This window comes from Cajanus cajan, chromosome 3 (genome assembly GCF_000230855.2).
Source record: "Cajanus cajan strain Asha chromosome 3, NIPB_CcT2T_4, whole genome shotgun sequence".
NCBI classification, from domain to species: domain Eukaryota; kingdom Viridiplantae; phylum Streptophyta; class Magnoliopsida; order Fabales; family Fabaceae; genus Cajanus; species Cajanus cajan.
Genome location: NC_138519.1, coordinates 67,192,126 through 67,216,258, shown reverse-complemented (window position 1 = coordinate 67,216,258; position 24,133 = coordinate 67,192,126). Strand labels below are relative to the sequence as shown.

Sequence of the window (24,133 nt, the reverse complement as noted above, 5' to 3'; positions counted from 1 at the left end):
ATCCAAAGATTTTTTAAAGTAAATGTAAGAAAATTTATTCAAAGTATCTATTGCACTCAAAAACAAAAAAATATTTACCTTGAATAACAACGCTGTCTTTTGCCCCCAAATTTTAAAAAACAAAAAAATTAAGAACTTTAGCAACTTTATAATTTAATCGTAAATTATTTAAAAACTCAAAATGCGTTTCACGAGTTATAGTATATCTTTATAATTTATGCATTTTATTTATATTTATTTTTGTTTGAACTTGCCACAATTTATAATTGAATGTAAGTGTAATTATTAGGACATGTATTATTTATTCTAAAAAGTATTATCAACTTTTAAAATATATATTTTAGAATTGTAGGTAATTTTTTTAATTATAATTTAAGATAATGATTAATAATTAATTATTATTTTAATAATTATTTCTTAAAAAAACTAATTAATTTTTATTATACAAAATTAAATAATTGACTAGTATTTAAATTTGTGTAATGCACAAATTATATATTTATTATACAAAACTAAACTTTATAATAATTTATATATAGATATAAATTGTAACGACTCAAAAAATTATCACACTAATTATTAATCAAAGGCTAAACATCTTGTATCAGGATTAGAATTTATAATGTAACTAGTGACTGATATAAAAAATAGAAAAAAAATTTCTACATATCTCCATATCCCATTTTTTTGTTTACCTTTTTCCAAGCTCGTCTTTGAATGGTATATCATGGAACCTTTTCTCCCTTTTATCGATTTCTTTCATCCTTAGATTGTGTGGCCTAAATATAAATCTTTTTAGAATGAATGTTGAACTCTAACACTATTGAAGCCTAATCTCATCATTTTTCATTTCCAACCTTGACAACGTGCGTGGGGCAATATCCTTCCTTGTCAATGTACACATCTACAGCCTCTTCAATTGTGCTACTTAGTTATTGTTTCACCACCTACGAGACTGCTTGGTCAAACAATAAGGCACAATCTTACATTCATAACCTATTGACTGTAGACTTAATCCTTTTACAAAAGGAACTCACATAGAAAATCTTTTGTAGCATTCACTTTTAATTCCCACATTCTTTTTCTAAACTTGAACATGTTATCTTGGTTGGTTGGAGATTCATATATATCATTCCTTATTTGTCCTAAAAAATAATCTTTGAAGACTTTTGCACAAGATGGGTCATGTTAGTTGTGCATAAATGAATGGATGTAGACAAAGCAATAATGGAACACATATTCATCAAAGGCTGAACAAATAAAACAATGCAAACACCTCGCATTCATACCCACAAATAAAGAGATACGAGTGTTTGTTGTCTACTTTGTTCAAACAAGAGGTTAAAAGGGGGTATTGGAACCCAATTCCATGCAAATGCGAGTGTTTCAATCAATTGATGAACCCAACTCCACTTAACCCCAAAAATATGAAATTACCTCCTCATTTCATGAAAAACACAAAAAAATGAATGAAAAATGGAATGAGAAAGAGAAATCATGGGAGAAGCTTGAGCAACTACAATAAACATTAAGTCCTCTTAAAAGTCCATTTTTGTCATTTTTACTGTTGCCCATGTAAATGAGTTTGTTTTATACTCATTAGTGACAACTCATTAATGTCACACATAGTGTGAGGATTGCAACACTTGACCTAACATTGTGCATGAAAAATATATATTTTTTTGTTTCTATGATACTAAATGTCAAAATCACAAAAAATTATTGTTAAAATAAATAGTCACATCATTATTTAACGATAATGTTTAATAATGAAGACTACCAATATTATTGGAGAAAAAGTTTAACAACTAAGTGTAGTTAAATTTTTGTTTAGAAATTAAGTTTAATTCTAAAAATGATTATGGATTAAAAAATATTTAACTCAGTTTACTATATATATGTGAATGACATCGTATATAAATATATTTCAATTAAATTTCATAAGTATAATTACTCTCCCTAGTTTTAAATATTGTTGAAAAATCATATTTGTGTGTTTTAAATATTAGTAAATCTCAATTAAATTTATCTAATTTAATGCTATTATTATTAAAACACTCTTTTATTTAATTAAAATTGTATTTTTTAATAATTTTTTTATTCTTAATGCCAAGTGTAGAAAAAAGATATTTTAGAATATAAAGTTACTTTTTAAATAAAATTAATGTAATTAAATAATAAATAGCTTTCTTAATTAGCCTAATTTTTTTTGGGGGGGAAAAGTACCAAACACGGTCAATAAGAATGGTTTTGAATTTGTTTGTGGAGCTTTTGCTCCTTTCATTAAAAAAATACTATATATTATTGTTTTTATTCATATAAATTACTATGGCAAATATTAGATTTACACTTATAACTTTATATTTTATCTATAATCACGGTAGTTTAATTTGATATATATTTTTTAGACTATTATTTTAAAATTTTAAATAATAATAAATAATATTAAAAATTATTTTTTTTATAAATACACACAACTCAAATCTAAAATTTTAAGATCTGAAAATAATTTATAAATATTTTTATTAAATCTATTCTAATATATAAAGAGGATATTTATTTTAGTATTAAACTTAAAATTTAAATTCAAAATCTCAAGAATAATTATATATTATAATATCAATTAAATTAATATATTTGTATTTCTTAATTTTATTTTTTATTTTATTTTTAATAGAAATAAGAATTATCCACCTAAAGACACCAAATGTTTGTACCCCACTCAGTTTCATCAATGGACCCATTCAGGCGAAGTTATTCTTTTCTTCTAATAGTAAATAGTGGATACACTTTCCCAATTATCCTCATCGGGTCGTGCTAAATTCTAGGTTCTTGTAGCTTTGCCAAAGGTGATTTGCTTATACGTTTTCGTTGTTGTGAAAAGGATGGGTCATGGGTTAACCGCCTCCCTCTGCAATTACAAAGTGCAAAACTAGAAATGGGTGGTGTCAATGCTGGTTTGTTATTGGGGTCTTGTGGTAGCTTCCAGGTAAAAGTTCGAAGGTTTCGTGTTAGTAATGTAACTGCTTTACGTTACGCATGTGATACTTATTATAATTACGTTGGCTGTTTCTAGTAGCAAGCAAAGAGTTTTTTTGCTCCACCCTCCATAGTTTCTGCTACCTGTTACTTAAATTTCTAGTTTGGTTTAGTTGATTCCATGTTTGTTGTCTTTTTCTCGAACATTCTGGGTGTGGTGGGTTTATGCCCTGAACCCCCAAAAATAATAAAATTGAAAGAATTGTAGAATTTATATAGTAGTTCTCCTTAAGTTGCCCTCTTTAACTGCCTCCAAGTAACCAAAGACAGTTGAATTAAATAATTCAAGATTAGCTTATCCATGAATCTTCGTAATAGTTCTTACCTCTGGCCCTAATCCAAAAAAGACAAATATTATTGAGGGGTCTGTTGGCTCTTACCCTCTTAGTGTCTAGCTGTTAAAATTTTGCGTTTTGTCTTTCGGAAAGAATACTTAAACAAAAATAAGTCTTCCCGATAGAGATTAGTCATCAAGGAAGCAATTGAATATTTCATACCAATAATATGATTATGAAAAAGAAAATGCCGAGAAGAAGCCCCATGAAAACAATTTATGTTCGACCAAATGTGTGTATGTTGGTTTGTGTGAGTGTGTTTTAAATGAAGTATGTTTATTATCAATTGTCAAAATGGATGCCTGGTAGTTATTTGTTTTATTATTTCTAGATTAAACAAGTAACGGTCACAAATTAACCCCACCCTTTGTTGTCCATTTCATTCACTACAATCACTCACTAGTCACCACCATTATCATCATTGTTACCAATACAACTGTTGTCTCCTCCACCTGCACCACTACACTTACAACCACTGTTGTTCCTGTGTCAAGCCTAGTAGAGTGGTTTCAGACTTTCGGGTGACATTTGTCACACCAATAGCTCCACTATTGGCTAGTTTCTGTAATACTTGAAAGACACTTTGGCATCCAAGCAAGCGAAACAGATAGAGGAGCAAGTAAGTCTTTAAGCTAGAGAAATGACATTTTTGAGTACTGTTGAGGTATCCTTTATATAAGGACTAACGAGTCATAGACACACATCCCTTCTTGTGTGGTGGTGTAGGTTGCACCCAAATGTCATTACCATGATGTTGGGTGGGGATTCTGTTACACACTCAGGCAATCTTCTGATTCTAAGTGTCCAAAACCATTGTAGATGTACCTTTCAAAGCCAGTCCACTACCAGTCCTAATTTGGGTCTGAGTTTTGGATGGCCTGATATCGAACTTAGACCATTAATTGTTGGACTTGCAAGGTTGAGCAAAGATTGATTGGTTTGCTTGGTGTAGTGAAAATCAATTGAAATTTCCAAATAAAAATAGTAATAAAGGAAAGAGAAAGACAGGGAATCCTTCTAGGCAATTTTTGTGATATCAAAGCCATACTGCAAGTTTATAAGTTCAGGTATCTAATATCAATATTACAAAATAATGGGGAAATTAATGAAGTATACACACAGGATACAAGCTGGGTAGTTATATAGAGAAAGATATCAGAGGTTACTTGTGATTGACTGATAACAAATTACCTGTCAAGCACAAAGGAAAATTTTATTGTAGAATTATATGACCTACTATACTCTATGGCAGTGAATGTTAGACTTTAAAGGAACAAGGGAAAAAAGTGAGAGCAGTATGAATGAGTATGTTAAGATGAATGTGTGGTTATAGCAGTAAGGATAGTATAAGAAAAATTTAATACAGAAAGATGTTGGTGAGACCTATTGAGGAAAAGATGACAAAATATCAAGATGAAATGTGTGGTTATAGAAGTAAGGATAGTATATGAAACAATTAAATACAAAAAGATATTGGGCAGATCTATTAAGGAAAAGATGACAAATATTGGTTAAAGTGGTATTGCCAGGTACAAAGAAGGCCACTAGAAACACCAATGAAGAGAGTAAATCACATGGCTTTTTAGCCTTGCAAGGGGTAAATGAACTTCAAGGATATTGGAAGAAATTATTAAGAGGGAACTCTTGGTGAATAAGTCCCTGAGAATTTTCTTTTTAATCAAGCCCAAAGGTATATTGAGTGATCTATGTAGCCAATCTCACCTAATGGAATAAATCTATTATTGTTGTTTGGTAATACCCAAAGAATGGAGGATGAGACATTAATGTCAAATAAGATTTTCACAATGATCAGGACACTTGGAGAAATCCTGACATATAAGAGAGGAGTAAGGAATCTACAAGTGTGAGTAATCACTCAAGTAGTGAGAGTATCTCTTGTGAAGCAAGTGTTTATAATTTCTTGTAACTTGAATGATGTAATCAGATTTGTAAGGCAATATACAACATGGGGTGGTTTTTCAAGTTTACACAACTTAATAAATTACAATATTATTAAGATAATGAGAATTGTGTTGGAGCATTTCGGTGGACATAGGAAAATGATACTGAACGGCATATATCTTGTATCTTCAATTATTTTCATTGTCATATTTTATGCATTCCCATCTTTGATCCAAGGCGTGTTTGATTTTCTCCCACAGTTTTGTTGCGAGCTGGCTTAAATCACATGGTATTGGGCTTGGCTCAGTAGGCCCTAAGGTCCTCCAACTCCTGTTCGTTTCATCTAGTTTAGATTGAGTATTAGTATGGTTTGAGTATAATGCCTTCTAGACTGTACACTTCTTGCGATGAAAAAGATGTATCTTATTTACATGTTGGACTGTTTATTATTTCCTCTTTGTTTTCTTGGTGCATCTTCAAGTACTTCCACGTAAGCATTCCTGGAGCATCACATAGTAAATGTATTCTCTGGCCCCATGACTATTTGATTTTTGGTTTCTAGTTTGAATGATTTTATGTGTAGTTGAAATGTCTTCTCAACAGTAGACATAAATATGAAATCAATTTGCAAGTGTAATTTTGGCCAACTTTTTTTTAAAAAAAATTGTAGTATATAATCCTTGAACTGTTGAAGCAATAGTGTTATGGAAAGGGCTTGCAATTGATAAGATGAGGAAATGCAATCATTCTTATTGTCTCAATTTTTTCTCTAACATTAATTGTGTATTATAGTTTTGTGAAATTCGTGCATGAGCTTGCAATCCCTTTTTAAGTTCTAAGGCAATTACCCATTTCTTAAAGTATTTTTCTTTTATAATATTTTGAATCTGTGTTAATATTTGAGATTGCTATTTAATGTTTGAGCAGATAATGCTTTTAGATCCTGATAGACTGAGAGTTAGTGTAAAATTAGCATTAATAACTGTCATATCTTGTTAAAGTTTTATTTTTTTATTGTTCATGAAACTGTCAATGTATGGCAATAATTCTGGAGTATTGCTTGTCTGACTACAATCAACAAACTGACAATAGTTATCAGTAGCTTTCGTTTATGATATGTTGTACTGTTGATTATTGATAGTATGCAATTTTGTATCGTGTCTCTTCTGAAAAAAGTGGGGTTGTGAAAACTATGTGTGTATCCTCCATAGGTGCGTGGCCAACTGGATCACTAATATTTCAGCATGGCATATTCTGGTTATTGAATCATCTACTGATATTTTTCTCATTTGAAACGTAATTATAATTGTCTTTTGAAGATTATGTAGAACAAGCATGATATTTCTTAAATTGTATTTTATCGTTGTTGCTCTGTTGTTGCCCAAGTTAGTTGAGAAGCCAGTAAATTATTTAGCAATTAGCATCTTTGGCAATACCCTAAACTTAGGTTTAACTGTTTTAATCGTTTCAAATTATGAGTAAGTCATCACTTATTCAATTTTTAATTAGTTTATTTCATTATTTGAATGTTCTTGGAAAACTTGCTTCTGTAAATGTACACTTCATAAAAAGGCTACCTCTTACACCAATAGGTCATAAACATGAATAACTGTTGATGAAGCTAGTGGTGAGAATGTCAAAGTGATTCAATAGACACAGTAATGACGTTGACGGTGCCATGTGAATGCGTAGTTGTACGATTGTTTTTATTGTAATGAAATTGAAAGAACATTGTGGTATATAACAGCATGATGATGGGATGTGTATCAATTCACTTGCATATATATATTTTTTAAACTCATTTGATCTTGATAGTGTTGAAAAAACATGCTACAAGATATACTATAGCCATGTAATAAAGCAAGATGTCTACCTTCTATGCAACCTTGTTGTCTATAATGTAATATTTTAGGTAAGTGGTTTAATTTGAATATTGCTAAAGAAACCTGCTTTTGAATGCCTATTATCCATATTTTAATTTTAACTCTCTTTTTGGTTGGCAGGACCACTACATTTTGAGCTGCAATGTTGTGTTGAATTACATATGACTTGATAATCACTTTCTCTACCTGGCGACTGTAAAATTTTGGCTGTTCTGTTGTTTGTAGACATTAATTGCAAACTGACATTTTTCAGTTATCTTCATCATATCTGTGGATATTTGTCTTAATCTAAATCATATTTATCTTTCGCTTATTTTGTTTAAATTTTCTCCTACGCAAATTGTGGGATTTTCACTCAAATAAATTGTGGTTCATAAACAGTTTGAGTAGTGATGGTTTTTGCTTCTATGAGATTGTTCCATTTCTGGGACCACGATCAGGAGACTATTTTGAAGTATAGGCACAGCAGAAATTTGTGAACAGAGACTAGGATAAAAAGAAAGGGTAATCCTAGACTAGAATTCAAGGAAGCTGGATACGGAGACTATTATGAAGTATAGGCAAAATATAAATTTATGAATAGAGACTGAAAGCCTGTTTTGATATAATCTTAGAAGTGTTTTTGAAAATCTTTGTATTAAAAATAGTTCTTTATTTTCAATAGAAAAGTTCTAAAAATTTTCTGACTTGTATTCAAACATACTTTAAGATAAAAAGAAAGGGTAATCCTAGACTAGAAATCAAGGAAGCTGGTGTGGTCACAAGGGAGAAGTTCCCTTATACTACTTTATGATATTTTAGGATAATATAACGCATTATTATAAATAATTACCTTTTTGTTAGACAGGTAGTTTTCTCATTTTAAAGGGAAAGAAGATCAGGTGGGAATCAAAGCCATGACATAAAATATGAACTGTGATAGAGACACTAGTTGGTAGCATATGAAACTATTAGTGCTGGTACCACAAAATAGACGGTGCCCTTCAGAAAATAACTTTTAGTCCACTATTTAAATGCAAACACAGTTGCAATAGCTTCAAAATCTCCAACCAATCCATAAGGTCCAATAATGTGATGTACTATTTTGGTCCCCGCCTCTCCACCAAACCTGAACAGGCTTAATGCCCTAGAAAGGTTTTGGATCCCTCTGGCTTAGGGCATCTCCTTTTTCAGCCGGCTAATTAATTAGCAACACGTGGCTTTTTCATGATCACACCTTGTGACTACTACGTGAAGCAATGTGAAAGATCAACCATGCGAACATAGCCACGTTGCATTTTGAGTTGATTATGGTAGTGTAAATTTTTTTCGCGAGATCGGTGCTGGAATTGTTTCCACTCTAAAACTATGCACGTTGCAAAACCCATTTTAGTATTATGTGTGTTCTGAATCTGATATACCATTCTTTGTAAGTTAAAATTGTCAACAGGTATGAGAAGTGAGATGGAAGGACAATAATGAAGCTATACTTCGTACTATAGATCCATGACTAATCTTGAAACTATCATGGGGGACCATACAGGGTCCAGTGTCCTGGAAAATCAATAAACTGGAATCCAAGACAAGTTTTCGACTTAGAGAAGGTTACATTATAGGACCATACAATAGAGCTCAGAGACTAAATTATCATTAGTTGATTACATTTATTATTGGTACCGCTTACAAGCTCAGACTAATTAATGATACTAAACTATGCCACCATTTACTTTACAAATAGGATAGACATGATGTTACTCGGAAGAAGAGACCAATGTTCGAATCCTCCCTCTAAAACAGGAGGTTGGGCTGGTTAAATTGGGGTGGCAAGGAATATCTAAAAATTTTATATATGAATAAAGGAAGATTTTATCATATGACACATTTGATTCTATTCCTTTCTCCAAAATCTTGTAGGTAGACCATGCAGAGGGACTGGGAATGGGCTATATTGGATTCCATTCTGATATCCCACTACTTCCCACCTGCCATCCAAATAATTGAATGAGGTTAATGGCCACTCTGATGATGTAAATGAATTACAAGAAAAAACATATCAAAATTTGAGAAAATGAAGTTGAAACTTTACCTATATTTGGTTACTAGATGATGAATTAAAACCAGCATGTTCAATTTGGCAAGCTCATTTCCTGGACAAGAGTGCACTCCGTTGCCAAATGGCATAAAAGTATTGGGCTTTGGAGCAGCCTGCAGCCATAAACAGTTGAAATATATTTGTTCAGAATCAGAAGAATATATAGGGTTTCGCTTTTTTTGTTTTTTTAAATATTTGTTTGACTAAGTGGTGGACAAATTGATGTTGAGCATCAGCATCTGCATCCCGTACCTCAAACCTTGATGGGTCAAAATTGTGAGGAGCAGGGTGGAATTCTGGATTATGATGGATGTTCCTGAACAGTGGCATTACTTTCCAACCCTTTGGTATAAGATATCCTTCAACAGTTGGACCAAAGAACATTTTAGAAATCATGTAGGAAATAGTAAAAGCTTTTGAAAATTAAACTTCCCTTAAGTGTACAGTTAAAAGAATATTCCTGTTCAAATTCTTACCTATGTACACCACATCAACCACAGCTTCCCTAAAAGTAAATGATATGATACTTGCCATCCTAAGGCTTTCCAAAATCACCTGCAATAATGAGAAATATATTCACCAAATTGCTTTCAAATTAAACCAAGACATGGAAGTGTTATGAATCACATTTACAGCAGTATATAATATACCATACCCTATGAGTAATTGGCATATTTCTGGTCTGACCCCATGTCAATGGCATCTTCCCTCCTTCATTAGCTTCATATAATGCCATTTGCTCTGCCTGTAAAACAGTTCCGTTGACTCATTAATTAGCACAACTTTTCAACACTTGTGGCCTACACGGATTTGGAAAATCTTTTGGGAGACAAAAACTATTCTTACTTTTATTGCTTCAAGAAGTTTCTGGTCATCATGAAGATACTTGAGAATCCAGGTTAGAACACTTGCTGTAGTATCCTGAGCTGCAAATAGTACCCCAATCACATTATCAGCGATTTGGCCATCACTTAGCGTTTGTCCTTTTTCATCCTTGTAGTTCAGCAAGTGGCCTAATAGATCCCTCTCCATCAATCTCTGCTCCTTTCTTTTACAAATTATCTCACTTATAATCTCTCTGATTCTTCTCCTTGCCTTCAAATCATTTCAAAAAATATTCATCAGAGAGAGAAACGACACAGAATCTGATCTCAAGTATCAAATGATTTTCTTAGACCAGGAGTTAGAAACCATATATCATAAAATAAAGACACGTATTATCATCACATTTTTTTACACACTTATTGTAACACATTTTTTACTTATTAAAATTTATTGAATATTACAAAATAGAGTTAAAAATGTGTTGTTAGATGGTCAGAGAGTGTATTATGACATGATTAGATAAACTTTCTTGTGAGTACTTCAAGGAGAAAAAATAAAAAGAAAAAATGAATGAAACCTCTTCATGAGATAAAATTGGCTTAAAAACCATATTTTGAAAGAGTTAATACAAAAGTATGCAACTAATTTTAATTATTGAAACACTTTTCATTTTTCTCTCTAACCATTCTTTTAGAAAAATTTATCCAAACAGATTCTTACGGGGATTCCTCTGAAATAAACGAATGACTGCAGCTTACTTACCAAGAGTGCTTTGGCGTATGCAGTTCCGGGAATCCTATTTGGGAAAGAATTGTACCCTTTTTCTACTATGCAGTAGTTTTCCTTAAGCTGATTTCTATAATTTCCTTCCAAGTGACCAAAGACAGAGAGGATGCCGATATTGAAAGAGAACTGCGAAGAGTTAAGCAAAACCATGAGTCACGAAACCGCGATCACCATGTACAATAACAATAATGGAGGACCCAGTGATGACAAGAAAATTAATGAGGAACCAACAAATGACAAAAAAGTTGAACGCCATGCAATAAAAGCATCGAATAAGACAATAGGTGAACCGAAAGTAGACCCACTAGAACAGCAAAATGAGGCTCACAAACTCGAAACACATCATATCATGTCAAAGACATGTACACCAACCTTTTTCATTTCTTGGAAGGCGCTGATGACTCGTCCAGCGGAAACCCACGATTCCAAGGAGGAAACGACCTCGTTTTGGATGTCGGGGATGAGTTTTCTGATGGTTTCGGGAGAGAGAGAGGTTTGCACGAGCTTTCTGATGCGAGTGTGGTAGTCTCCTTGGTGAAAGAACAATGCAGAAGGGCCTATTAGCTTCTCTTTGCTTTTGGGGTATGTAGGTTTGAACAAGTGAGCGTGAGTCACCAACACAAACCGTGCAGCCTCGGGACTCGCCAGCATCACGCATGGACAACCTAGTATGTGTGTCTTGAAAATTTCTCCATATCTGATTAAGAATTTGTAATATTATTAAGTTAGCATGCTTAAGCTCCATGCAAAAGAAAGTTAGAAAAAAATGATCATAATTTAATTCATGTGGACGGGACCATATATGTATATATATATATATATATATATGTTAAGAACCTTTTTTGCTTTGAAGCAAAGAAGATGTTAGGGTCCTGAGAGTAGAGTTGAAGGGTCTCTCCTATGTAAGGCCAACCCATTGAGCCAGGGGGAAGCTTAGGCTTAGGTATGAGTTCGTGTTTCTTGTGTTTCTTTATGAATGGGTAGGAGAGAAGGGACGAGAGGAAGAGGAGAATGCAAAAGAAAATGGCGAAAATCTCCATACACAGTGTTGCGTAGCAGCTTCTTGTCTTTAGATTATATGGAAATGACGCAAAGAAAGTGGTTGGTGTTGGTTTGATGGGTATTGGAGTCAATGAATGTTCCGCTTGAGTTAAGCTTGGCTTATATAGAGGCAGCATCACATCATGGGGGCACAGGTCTTTGTCTAACTAATCAAATTTAAAGGAGAAATCTCCATATATAATCATTATTTCAAGTATTCATATTTAATTTTTATTTTAACCAAAACGTTCAGCACTGCTACTGTATGGAATACTGCGGAGGGGGCAAGGCAATGAAAAAGAGATATCGTTTATTTATCGCGTTTCAAAAAGCACAGAACATATCCAGGGAGCAAAAAAGTGGAGTTACACGTGGATGACCTATCATGCATCTAACTCATTTTTAACGCAAAATAAAAAATAAAAAATTCATCTAACTTATTGTAGATCAAATTAATTTATTAAGCTTATTTTTATTTAATTAATTAAAAAATTAAATATTAATAAAATTATTTAATTTATCAACAAGTTGTTAGTCTGAGTGACTCGATTTCTTTAATAAAGTCTCGAATTTGAGTATTATGTATGAAAAAAATATTATTGATAGAGAAGATTTCATTAAAAGTAATTAATCAAATTTTTCAAAAGAGAATAATCATTGGTAAAAACGGTTGATATATTTTAGTAATAACATGGTTATAAAAAAATTATTTGACTTTAATAGGGTGATTAGTGTTCTAAAATATTATTATAATGTATTGTGATAATATATTTATTAATTTATTTAAAAATTTAAATTTATATATTTAAACTTGTTTACTAATGGGGTTAGTTTAGTGGAAGTAGTTAGTTCTCATCACTGCATGGCCGATCTACTGATATTCGAATTTTTGTTGAAAAGTGCATTCATCACTAGTACAAAATATGAAATTTATGTCACTGTATTTTTATCGGACAAAGAAAAATCTGGCGTTAAAAAAATGCGGTGGCATTTTTAAAATTATAATCAAGTTTTTTACGTCAGACCTCATAGGAGCCGACGTAAATTTGAAAATCTACGTTGAATATAGCTTGTATCCGACGTAGATTTTCCAATTTACGTTAGCTCCTATGAGGTCCGATGTAAAATATCTACAAATTTCCCCTGCGCCACTTTCTCTTCTCCCGTGCCCTAAGAGCTTTGAATTATATATATCCTGAGTGTATGTGCAAAATGAGTCTTCTGAGTCAATATTTTCGTTTGAGTGTATTGCATCTGAGTGTACATTTGGGCATTTGAGTGATTCTTGAGTTTTTGACCGATTGCATTGGGCTCGCGTTTGAGGTTAGTTTGGAAAATTCTTTCTTAATATATTAACTAATTTGTTAAAAATAAATGTATGTATTGATCTATTAATATATTAGTTAATATTATCCTCTTCTTTGCGTTTGGGTGGATCATCCTTTGTTAATATATTAGTTAATATTATGTGGAACGGCCCGTTCTCCAAGCAGAACGGCCCGTTCTGCTTGCACTCGTTATGTTTTTTTTTTTGTTTACAACTTTTTTACGTCGGGTCTTGGCAATGTTCGACGTAAATTTACGTCGGCTATCATAACCAACGTAAATTTACGTCTCTCACATTAACGTCAAACTTTTTTCTAACGTAAAAAACTTAAAATAACATATATAAATTACCCCTTTGTACTAGTGTACATTTAATATAGACTTTATCTTAAATAAATTTATTTCTGAGAAAAAAATACATGTGAAAAGAAAAAGAAATTTTAAACTTTTTTCTGAACCATGGTTTGATCCACAGTAGCCTTTAAGGTTGAAAAAGCAAGCTAGCCCAATATCCTACAAGTGTAATATACTTTATTGCCTCGCATATGTCAAATAATAATAACTATGCAATTCATTAAGTCTTGTAATGTTACACTTTCTACCCTTACATATCATAGGATATAATAATAAATTAAATAGGAACACTTGTCATGAATAAAAATATTGTATTTAACATAGAAAATATCACATTTTGTCTCAAATTAAAACAACAAAATTAATTAAAATTATATTAAAATAAGGATTGTCTCAAAATGTAAAGGACTGAGTTTTATCACCAACATTCTTAACATCATATTGAAGATCGCCTATAACAAAATCAAAAGAACAACATAAAACAAAGAAGAGTGAGAAACATCTCACTTTGGCTCACGATATAGACTGTAGCCAAATAACCAAATACAAATAAGAGACAAAACATGAATGTAGCTCTAAAACAAACATGCTACAATTATCTATAACATAATAAGCCAATAAAACAAATTGTTCATATGCACTTTGTAATGGACACATATTACATTTAATCATGTATGTGACACTAGTAAAAACATCACATGGTGTATTGTCTCAAGCAACACATAGTGTAGTTTAGCAGTATATGTTGGATCATACTTTCAATACACTCTCACTAGAATGATATATTACCTGGGTCCAGCAAAGTCGCACAAGTTCTATCCCATACACACAATGGATAAGACTGGGCTTTCCAAACCTGACTGTCGCTAAGGATTGATTCCTAAGCTTTTCCGTGAGGGGAGTCTTTCCTAAAGGTGTATTCCATATCATACCCTGATACCCTTAAAAACATTTGTGCATATGATGCATGTCAACAAGACTATATGCATTATCATATCACATTATGCATATGATACAAACAAGACTCTATGCATTACACATATAATTACATATCCAAATAACTTCTTTATACAATCACTAATGCATTTCTTTAGGGTTTCCCACAAGAACACCAAGATAGACGATTATAGACCAAAAACATGAAAATAGAAGCATATACATACCATTAACACCAATTAAAGCATTAAAGAGTAATAGAGAAGACAAAGACACATTTTGAATAAATCCCTCACATGCAACACATACAACAGAAATAAGATTGAGGGTTAATCCTATTACCTAACATACAACCCATGTCCAAAGCAAGATTACTTACTTCTCACTTACCTTAATGAGTGCTAGAAGACAAACTTAGATCTTTGGGATGATTTCCCTCATACTCAAGTTTTCCGAAGTTTGAAGTGTGCAAGCATACATGAAATAAAGAAGGAGTTGTAAAGAAAATTGTTCAAAAATTTTTTTAAAAAAATAAAACTTAACTCCCATTTAATCTCATAGTTAGAACATATTAATTATAGTTACAAAAAACTCTTCCCTTAATTAATAAAAATAATAATAACATAAAATATTTAACTATAAACCGTATAATATATACATATTCATATAAAAATAATTAACATAATTATTAAACCAACTCATTTAATTAAAATAAAATATCATAATTAATAATTAAATAAATATTTTTAATATGATACCACAAATAAAACATGATAGTGTAAATTCCCTAGTCTTGGTGTATTGATAGAATTGAAGAGAATGAATAAGAATTTAGTTTCAACATGTTATTATTATTGTAATTTTTATTAATAAAAAGACAATAAAGCTTGTTTCCATATACTCCACTTTTGATTTTAATTTTTAAAGGATGTTTGTTTCAAGTTTATTTTCAAAAATAATATTTTAAAAAATATATGATGAAAATGATATTCTTGTGTATTTTTTTTTAAAAAAATATGTTTAGTAGTGATAAATATTTTTGCGAGAGTGAGGATAAAGAAAGTTAAAATAAAAAATTTAACTGTGATGAAGTTTTTTTTTTTTTTACTTAATTATGAGAATCAACTTATCTATCTCGTTTCTTAGAAATAAAATTTAGGAATAAAAATTATATTTTTCTGACAATTAATATTTTATATATTACAAGAAATGTTACATATAATGTCATAATTTTTTTTTTTACTTAATTATGAGAATCAACTTATCTATCTCGTTTCTTAGAAATAAAATTTAGGAATAAAAATTATATTTTTCTGACAATTAATATTTTATGTATTACAAGAAATGTTACATATAATGTCATAATAAAAGTGTTATTATAAATACACAATATGTGTAAGTATAAATTTATTTGATATATAACTATATATATAATTTTAAATAAAATTTAACAATATATATTATGTGTCACTATAATTTATATATATATTTTTAACAATATATTGACATATATTGTACTTATAGTATAGATAAAAATAATTTTTAATGACAAATACGATGTCATTATAAGGTGTATCATTATGTGATAATTTTTTTAGTGATATTTAAAAATAAAATTTATAATCTTATAACAAATATAGAAAAATACATTTCATTTCCATATATTTCCAAAAATAATATATGATAACTTGAAACAAACACATTCTTTATCAGTATTTCCTATAATACCAAAATCCTTGTACATTTAAAATATCTTACTAAAAAAGTTAGATTTTTAAACAAGTTTTTGAATTGGGTTAGGGATTTAAAAAGTTTTGCTTTGTTTTTTTTAGATGAAGGGATTTAAAATGTTAAGACACCTTAAAAAGGACTTGTATATTTTTATAAGAAAACAAATATTATTACTAGGAGCACAACTGCACAAGGATACTCTCCAACCCTTCAATTTGAGAAATACAGACTTCACTCAAACAAATTGTAAAATCTAATTTAACCTTAAGAATAGAAAAAATAAAAATATAGGAGTTTTTATATGTTTTTTTTAGGCATGGACCGTGTTTATGTTTAGATGGTTGATAAAACAAGAGAAAAATTTAACTACGAATTTTATTTTAAATACTCCTAATATGATTATTTTATACGTGTAAAGTTATACGTTAATCTAAAAAATATAGGTATCTTTGTATGTGTGTGATTGTGTTAATTTTTTTTTTCACTGTTGCGTATTTTGGTCTAAAGAGTAGTGAAATTAACGTGTTCTTTATATCAGATAAATTTGTGATTAAATAAAATATTTAATATAGAAAAAATAGTAAATATAATGATCCTGTAAAAATATTTTACGTTATCATTTAATTACAAATTATCATATACATATATTATTTGTTTATAATTAAAAATTATCATATATATATATATATATATATTATTTTTTTAAATAGGGATTAAAGTGTTGAATCCAAGATTGAATTCTTCAAGTAATACTCGAATTTGATTTTTGACATAAATAATTCTAAACTAAATTTTACTTAAATTACCTTCCGATTTAATTAAATTAGTCTTTGAACACTAGTATGAAACAAAAAAAATTATATTATTTGTTGAATTTTATAATTATTAATTTTAAAGTCATACTTAATTATCATAATCTTTAATTGATTGATTATATTTCAAACTCAAATAATTATGATAATTTATTTTTAATATTTAATTGGTTGATTATAATATTTTTATATAAAAATTTACTTAATACTATAATAAAAAAATATATTGCTAATATTTTTTTCTCTCTAAAAATTTGTGTATGTGATGCAACATTTCACATTCCATGTCCCATACAAACTTAAAATGATCAAACAGTACTTTCAGTTTCACTAATCTGCAATGCCAATTTAAGAAGTTTTTCAGAACTTTTAGAATGGATTTTGACAATTGGATTTGGACACTGTTTCGTTATTTTATATTTAAAAATAAAAAAAATATAAAAAAAAAGGTTGGTACGTCTATCTTTAACGAAGGAGACTTACTTGAGTTGATGTGCGGGACCTATGCAGGGGCCAATCATTTAAGTTAAAAAGGTTATATAATAATATTACGATATCAAACATACATGACATGAGACTTTCGTACTGTGGCATAATAAGGTAGATTGCAGTTGTAATATCAAACATGTAGTTTTTTTTTCAAAAAAAAAATTATGGGACAAGAAGTAATTATGTTATTAAACATGCATGGCGCAATGAGATTTTTAAAATTTTAACGAAAATTTCTACCAGCCAAGTGTCACGTGAGTTTGGATATACATATTTAATAGTAAACATGGGAGTTTGGATATCTATTATCTCACTTTAACTCATTCTTAACATCTATATATAACACAAGGATTTAAAAAAAAAAAAAAAACTAATACTTTACTAAATATCCCCACGTGATGATTTGCATTTTTCACTCACAAAAAATTATTAAAAAATATCTCTGTCATCCGAAATAATTCACATTCAATGACCAATTTTATTTTATTTTTATTTATTATTTTTTTTATATCAATGGAGATCAAATATAATTTTTCATGTCTTCGTGTGTGTCAAGTTATTCGAAGGGTAGTTTTAAAATAGTTACTATTTATCTTCAACTCTTGTGATTTTAATGAATAATTTGTCTTTGATTACTTAAAAAAAAAAGGTAGAGATAAAAACTAGTTTCTTTAAAGTTATTTTTGAGGTGTATTTGATACACATTAAGTTTTTAGTTTATAAGAAATTCTACTATGTTGCTGTTTGTTTATATTATACTAAACTTCAAAACTTATTCAAATATTATACTCTATCTTATTTGAAGTAGCTAACAAAATGTTTAGGGAAGTTTCGTTAAATATTAACAACACCTAAATTAAAGACTAATTAATTTAATTTCATGTAGGTTATATTTGTTGTATTATGGTTGCATATTTTGGTTAGGTGTTTTTTTTTCCCTCTAAACTACTGACCTTTTTGTAATACCAAAACTAGTACCACGTGTAACATTTATTGTGTTATTTAATAAAATTCTCATTCTTAGGTCTTTAAAAAAAAAGTTAAAAAATGTCTCCCAAGAATATACCAATCACTATTATATATTCAGAATGCAAATTACTCATTTTTTTTAAAACTTGCTCTCCTCGATCTACTATATATGCCAAAGACAAGGAGGCTATCAACGTGTTTGAAAATCATTTTAAACCAATCGTAAAGTGAATTTTTAGAAGCAAGTATCTCTAGCTTATGCATCAATTATAGCAACTTGACCTGAATTAAAGGGAGAATGTGGACCAACAAATTATATCCAAACTTGATGAATTAGTTTTTTTGAAAAATTCGAACCGAACTGTTTTATAAAAATGGATCGGTTAACCGATCCATTTTTTATAAAGTAGATCGGTTTAGTTTTTTTAAAATATGGATCGGTTTTTTTGAATTTGGATCAGTCTGGTATAGTACAATTATCTACTTTTTACTCATATATGGATCAGTTTTTTTAAAAAATCAAACCGAACCGAACCGATCTATTTTGTAAAAATGGATCGGATAACTGAAACGGCTTTATAAAATGGTTTGGTTTGGATTTTTTCCGAAATGGATCGGATTTTTCAATATGAATCGGATCAGTTATGGATCGGTTCGGATCAATTTAGATTTTTTGCACACCCCTAATCCAAACACACTGTTTGTGGTTACAATAGAATTGAAAGCCATAATTTTTTTATTCTTTAAAGGCAGTGACAAGTTCCCTAGGAGACTGAACTCCGGTAAAACCGATGAAAACCACTAACTCCCTATTTGTGATCTTCAATGATAATATATATATATATATATATATATATATATATATATATATATATATATATATATATATATATATATATATATATATATATATATATAGAGAGAGAGAGAGAGAGAGAGAGAGAGAAAAGGGATCTACTTATTTCAAGAGTAAGTTTATCTAAACTTAATTTACTCAATAACTCATATTTTATGTTAAATTTCAATGATACAACTATTGGATTAAAATTCTTAATGTCTAGACCAATTTTGTAAAGTTTTAAAAAATTATTTAATATTTTTTTATTAATTCAAATCAACGTATAAAATATTTTTCTATTTATTCGTTAATTTGAATTAAAAAAATAAAGTATCAAATAGTTTTTAAAAAATTTTAAAAACTTTACAAATTTGATCTATGTATTACGAACTTTTAATTTAACGGTTTGATCGTTAAAATTTAATATAAAATATGAATGATTAAGTAAAATAAGTCCAAGTCTTAGAATAAGTGAATCTCTCCTTATATATATACACATTATTAAGTCTTATTAAGTCACATTTTCAATTTAATTTTTCATATCTATATTCAACTCTTTCACCTATATATTACCATCACATTATTTCATTTTTTTCCCTTTTAAAGTATCGTTCCCATATTAACAAAGTGTAATATAATTATAAATAACTCTATTATTATTTTTTTATTCATCAGAATTACAATGACAATATTATAATTTGAACTTAGGACTCTATGCATACTACTCTACCATTCACCACTTTTATTTAGGTATATAGTTAGGATTTGATCTCTAATATATGTGTATGAAAAAATATTTATTAGAAAATGTTAGCTTATTAAATGAAACTCAATATCTTGATGGATAGTTCCTTACATTACAGCTAAGATATGTTAGTTTTTTTTTTATAAATACCACTCAAAGTATCCCCTCTAAATGTACTGTACAACACACACATACATAGACATTAATTAGTTAAGAACTCTCTGACTTGGTTATGTCAAACATGGAATGAAAGGTGTTAGACGTGATTGCTTGAGGAACTCTATGACTTGGTGACACTAGGCATGATTTGTGACACCAAACATGAATATGGTAGTGGCTCCCTACCCAAATGATGTTGAACATGAGTTTTGTGGCATCGGCTATGGATCAAGCACATGCTCTCTACTTGGAAAAAGCTAACGTAGGTTTAGCTACATCGAACGTGATTAACATATGAGTTCTTTGCCTCATCCACGTCAGGCGTGGGTGTGGGTGAGCTAGAGACTCTCTGCCTCAATGATGTTGAGCATTGAAAGAATGCCTCGAGCATGGTTTATTAAAGGAAAATTTGCTGTTTTAGTTGCCTAAGTGTTGATAATATATTAAGTATTTTTATTAGGTACATGATATATGATGTTGTATGATTCTTATCCATTATATATTGATCTAAGATGATATATATTGATGTTTTAAGTTGTAAGTTGCCTATGAATGAAAGTTGAATGATTTGTAAGTTGTATGACGATTAAAATTGATAAGTTGTATAAACATGTGATGCATTTTTAAGTTGAGATACATAAAAATTGGAGGAGAATAAAGTTGTTTTAGAAATTAAAATATCCCATTGTGTGGATATAATTTGTGGTACTCCGAGAGTCCAAAGATGAAAACTCTTTAGTGAGTAAATTGCCTCTTGAATGGGAAGTTGTTTTTAAGTTGTCTCCTCTAAATTTTGTGAAATAGTATGAAGCTAGGTCGAGTCAGGCTAATTATGAAGTGACCAATTGAGTAAGGTATGAAGTCAAGGGATAAAATTATTAACTGATTACTGAAAATGTGTGTAGTAGTTAAAGGACAGTTGGCGAACTAATTTCATATAGACTTAGTTATGTATGTTAAAGCCATGGTAGACTCACACCTAAGTTGTTATATTTTTGACAGTAATACTACATTTTCCTAATTTAAGTGGTGACTTATAAAAATCAAAATAAGTTGTTAAACAGGTGCTTGGGTGGCTTGAAGTTGTATATACATGACTTGGAAGCGATAGGTCAGACGTTGTGGTTCAATAGAACTAAGTCACTTAGAATGCTCATCTCATTAGTTATAAGAGATCTTCATAAGTTGATATATATGACGATACATTAGTTGTTTAAAGTTGTTAAGTTCTGTATGAAGTTGCTTCTATTAAGAAAGTTGAAAGTTGTGAATGATGATTGTAGTTGATGTTATACTTTGAGCTAACTTGTTGATTTAAGTTGTTTATGTTGCTATAAATTGTGATCTCATTATTTCTTGTTATGTTGATTCTTTCACAAGCTTACGTTTTCTTTTCCTAGTTGTTAATGATTATACTTGGTATGAAAGTAGGACAATATTAGGTTAAATGTCTTGCTTGGTAGAGGGTCATGCTAGAGATGGCCTGGTTTTGTGATACTATTTTAATATAGTATCTTGTATTTAGATGTTTGATCAACAATAGGGTTCTATGTTTTTAGTACTTTGTATATTTTGATGTATATTATATATATGTATTATGTTTATATGTAACCCCATAAAGGAGACTTTATGTTTTCCAATTACATTGGTAGGAGTTGTTTTATTTTTTTACACTCTATACATATAATTGTTGCATGAATATCCAGGAATTGTTGCATGAGAACCCTAGTGTAATTGATTGCTTCATGTTTTCTATTGCATAATAACTATATTATATTAAGTATAGTAACATGTTGGATCATTGCACCTAAAATTGAAAACCCTATAAGAGAAACTTGAGAAGCTTTCTCTTTGTCAAACTTTTCCATATAAACATATATTTTTGTTCATTGAGACTCTATAACATAGCCTAAGGTTTATGAATCCCATACCCACAATTTTTGTTTTCCCTTTTTTTTATGAGTTTTCAACCTCTAAAAATCCTCTTATTGCAAATATAGTTTGATATTTTGAGTTGGTTATTCTTTCCATTAGTTTTATTTTTCTATCAGTTGTATAAACGCGTGTACAAACCTTTCTTTCATAAATACATAAAAGTTTTCATTTCATATCTCAATATGGTATCAGAGTCTATCTTAACGATTGTTGATGGATTTATTAGGCCACTTGTTATCGAGCTATTATCAAATCATCTACAAACGTCCATTCTTACAAACTTCACATTCAAGATGTCCATTCCTTGATGTGAGAGGGTGTTTTGGATAGCTCACCTCAACTAAATATACAATCATAATAATGTATATAAGAGGAAAATATCACCACCTTACAAATCGATTTTGTAAGATTGAGATAGACTTAAACTTTATGGTAGTTCTCCTAGTTTACATTGATGACATAATTTTGGTTGGTCTTAATAATTTAACACATGTTGATGAGATCTAACACCAACTCCAATCTTTATTCAAATTGAAGGTTTTTTGCCCCCTTAAATATATCCTAGGTTTAGAGATTGCCAGGTTCAACAAAGGCATTTCCCTTTCTCAACGAAAATTTTATCTCTTTTGGAGGACACAAGTTTCTTGGGTTGTAAACCCTCCTCACTTCCTAGGCATCCAAGTATCAAGTTGTCAACCATTAATGATGCTCCATTGCATACCCTTCCATGTATAGATGCCTAATAGGAACACTCATGTATTTGACCCTTTTTAGGCCCTATCATAACCAGGATCATGACAGGATGTGACACAAAAATATGTTTCAATGGAGCCGCCACCAATATTTTATTTTAAGGGAAAAACATTAGAAAACTCTTTAAAAATAATCTTTAAAATCAAAATTGGGTTCGAAAGTCAATTACGTGTAGGAAAGGTATTAGCACCCTACGACGCCTGTAAAAACACAATACATTTAATTAATTGCACAAAATTATATAAATTTATAAATATTTAATTTACTCCTCAGAAATGTATATATATATATATATATATATATATATATATATATATATAAATGAGAAAAATACTTCTTTTGTATTTTTTATTAGAAAATCATAGAGATTTGAGTCAGCAAATGACTAATCAATAAACCCTAGAAATAACATTAAAGATAGAATTGTTATTCAATTAATGTTATTAATAATCATTTTTGTTTTCATAAAATGATAATTTTTTAATTTATCTTGTGCATCAAAGCTTAGGATAGCAAATGACTATTCTATAAGCTTTTACGATTTACATGATACTAAAGGTAGAAACGTTACTCAATTAACATCATAAATCGTTGCATACAAGAAGATAATTTATATGTGAAATAAACCTCTTTCTTTATTTCTTTTTTTTTAAAAAAAAAATAGGAACTTGTATAAGAATTTAAGTTAGCAAATGGTTAATCATTAAACTCTTAAAATCAAGTAACGTCGAAGATAAAAATATTATTCAATCGACGTTGTTATTTGTTGTATATTAAATACTTTCTAAACAATGACTTTGAAAACAACAAATCATATTCACTATATACATGCAATTATTTTCAACAAATAAAAAAAAAAGAAATAGAGTCAAGAAAAGAATATGATACCAAATGGGAGGCTTGAACTTGTTATCGCGTTGAATCTTTAAAAATGAGGATCTATTAGGTGCTTTTTGGCTACCTTTCACACTATACAAATGCCTCACAGATCTCAAGAAATACAAAGAGAGAAGAAGAGAGATAAATTTCGAGTTATAAGGAGTTCTCGATGAATTTTTTTCTTCCACTGCATTCCCCCCCAAAACAGTGCCCGAGTCTGCTATTTATAGATGTCAGACCTGACCAGAACGGCCCGTTCCGGATTTGGAACAGCCCGTTCTGGATCATCTCGTTATGCGTTAAATTTGAGCCTAAAACGGATCGT

At 29.8% G+C, this 24,133-nt stretch overlaps 1 protein-coding gene and 1 long non-coding RNA gene across 2 annotated transcripts; one reads left to right on the top strand and one right to left on the bottom strand.

Annotated features, from left to right (window-relative positions):
• The first annotated feature begins 2,366 nt into the window (after positions 1–2,366).
• LOC109803121 (uncharacterized) lies at positions 2,367–7,472 on the top strand. The gene is made up of 2 exons (XR_002240139.3): positions 2,367–2,989; positions 7,280–7,472. It is a non-coding gene; the product is annotated as an uncharacterized LOC109803121 (long non-coding RNA).
• Positions 7,473–8,614: 1,142 nt separating this feature from the next.
• Positions 8,615–12,008, bottom strand: CYP707A4 (cytochrome P450, family 707, subfamily A, polypeptide 4). The gene is made up of 9 exons (XM_020355404.2): positions 11,679–12,008; positions 11,214–11,538; positions 10,818–10,967; positions 10,077–10,325; positions 9,886–9,975; positions 9,707–9,785; positions 9,483–9,589; positions 9,225–9,343; positions 8,615–9,120 (listed from the first exon to the last, which is right to left on the bottom strand). The coding sequence occupies exons 1-9, from the start codon at positions 11,879–11,881 to the stop codon at positions 9,027–9,029; spliced, it is 1,416 nt and encodes a 471-aa protein (XP_020210993.2). The 5' UTR covers positions 11,882–12,008; the 3' UTR covers positions 8,615–9,026.
• Between the last annotated feature and the right edge of the window lie 12,125 nt (positions 12,009–24,133).

Coding starts and splice junctions, on each gene's coding strand:
- CYP707A4 (XM_020355404.2), bottom strand. CDS start 11,881: ATGGAGATTTTCGCCATTTTCTTTTGCATTCTCCTCTTCCTCTCGTCC. Junction 9,786..9,885: donor ATATGCCAATTACTCATAGG/GTATGGTATATT, acceptor TCATTATTGCAG/GTGATTTTGGAAAGCCTTAG. Junction 9,344..9,482: donor TTGACCCATCAAGGTTTGAG/GTACGGGATGCA, acceptor TTATGGCTGCAG/GCTGCTCCAAAGCCCAATAC.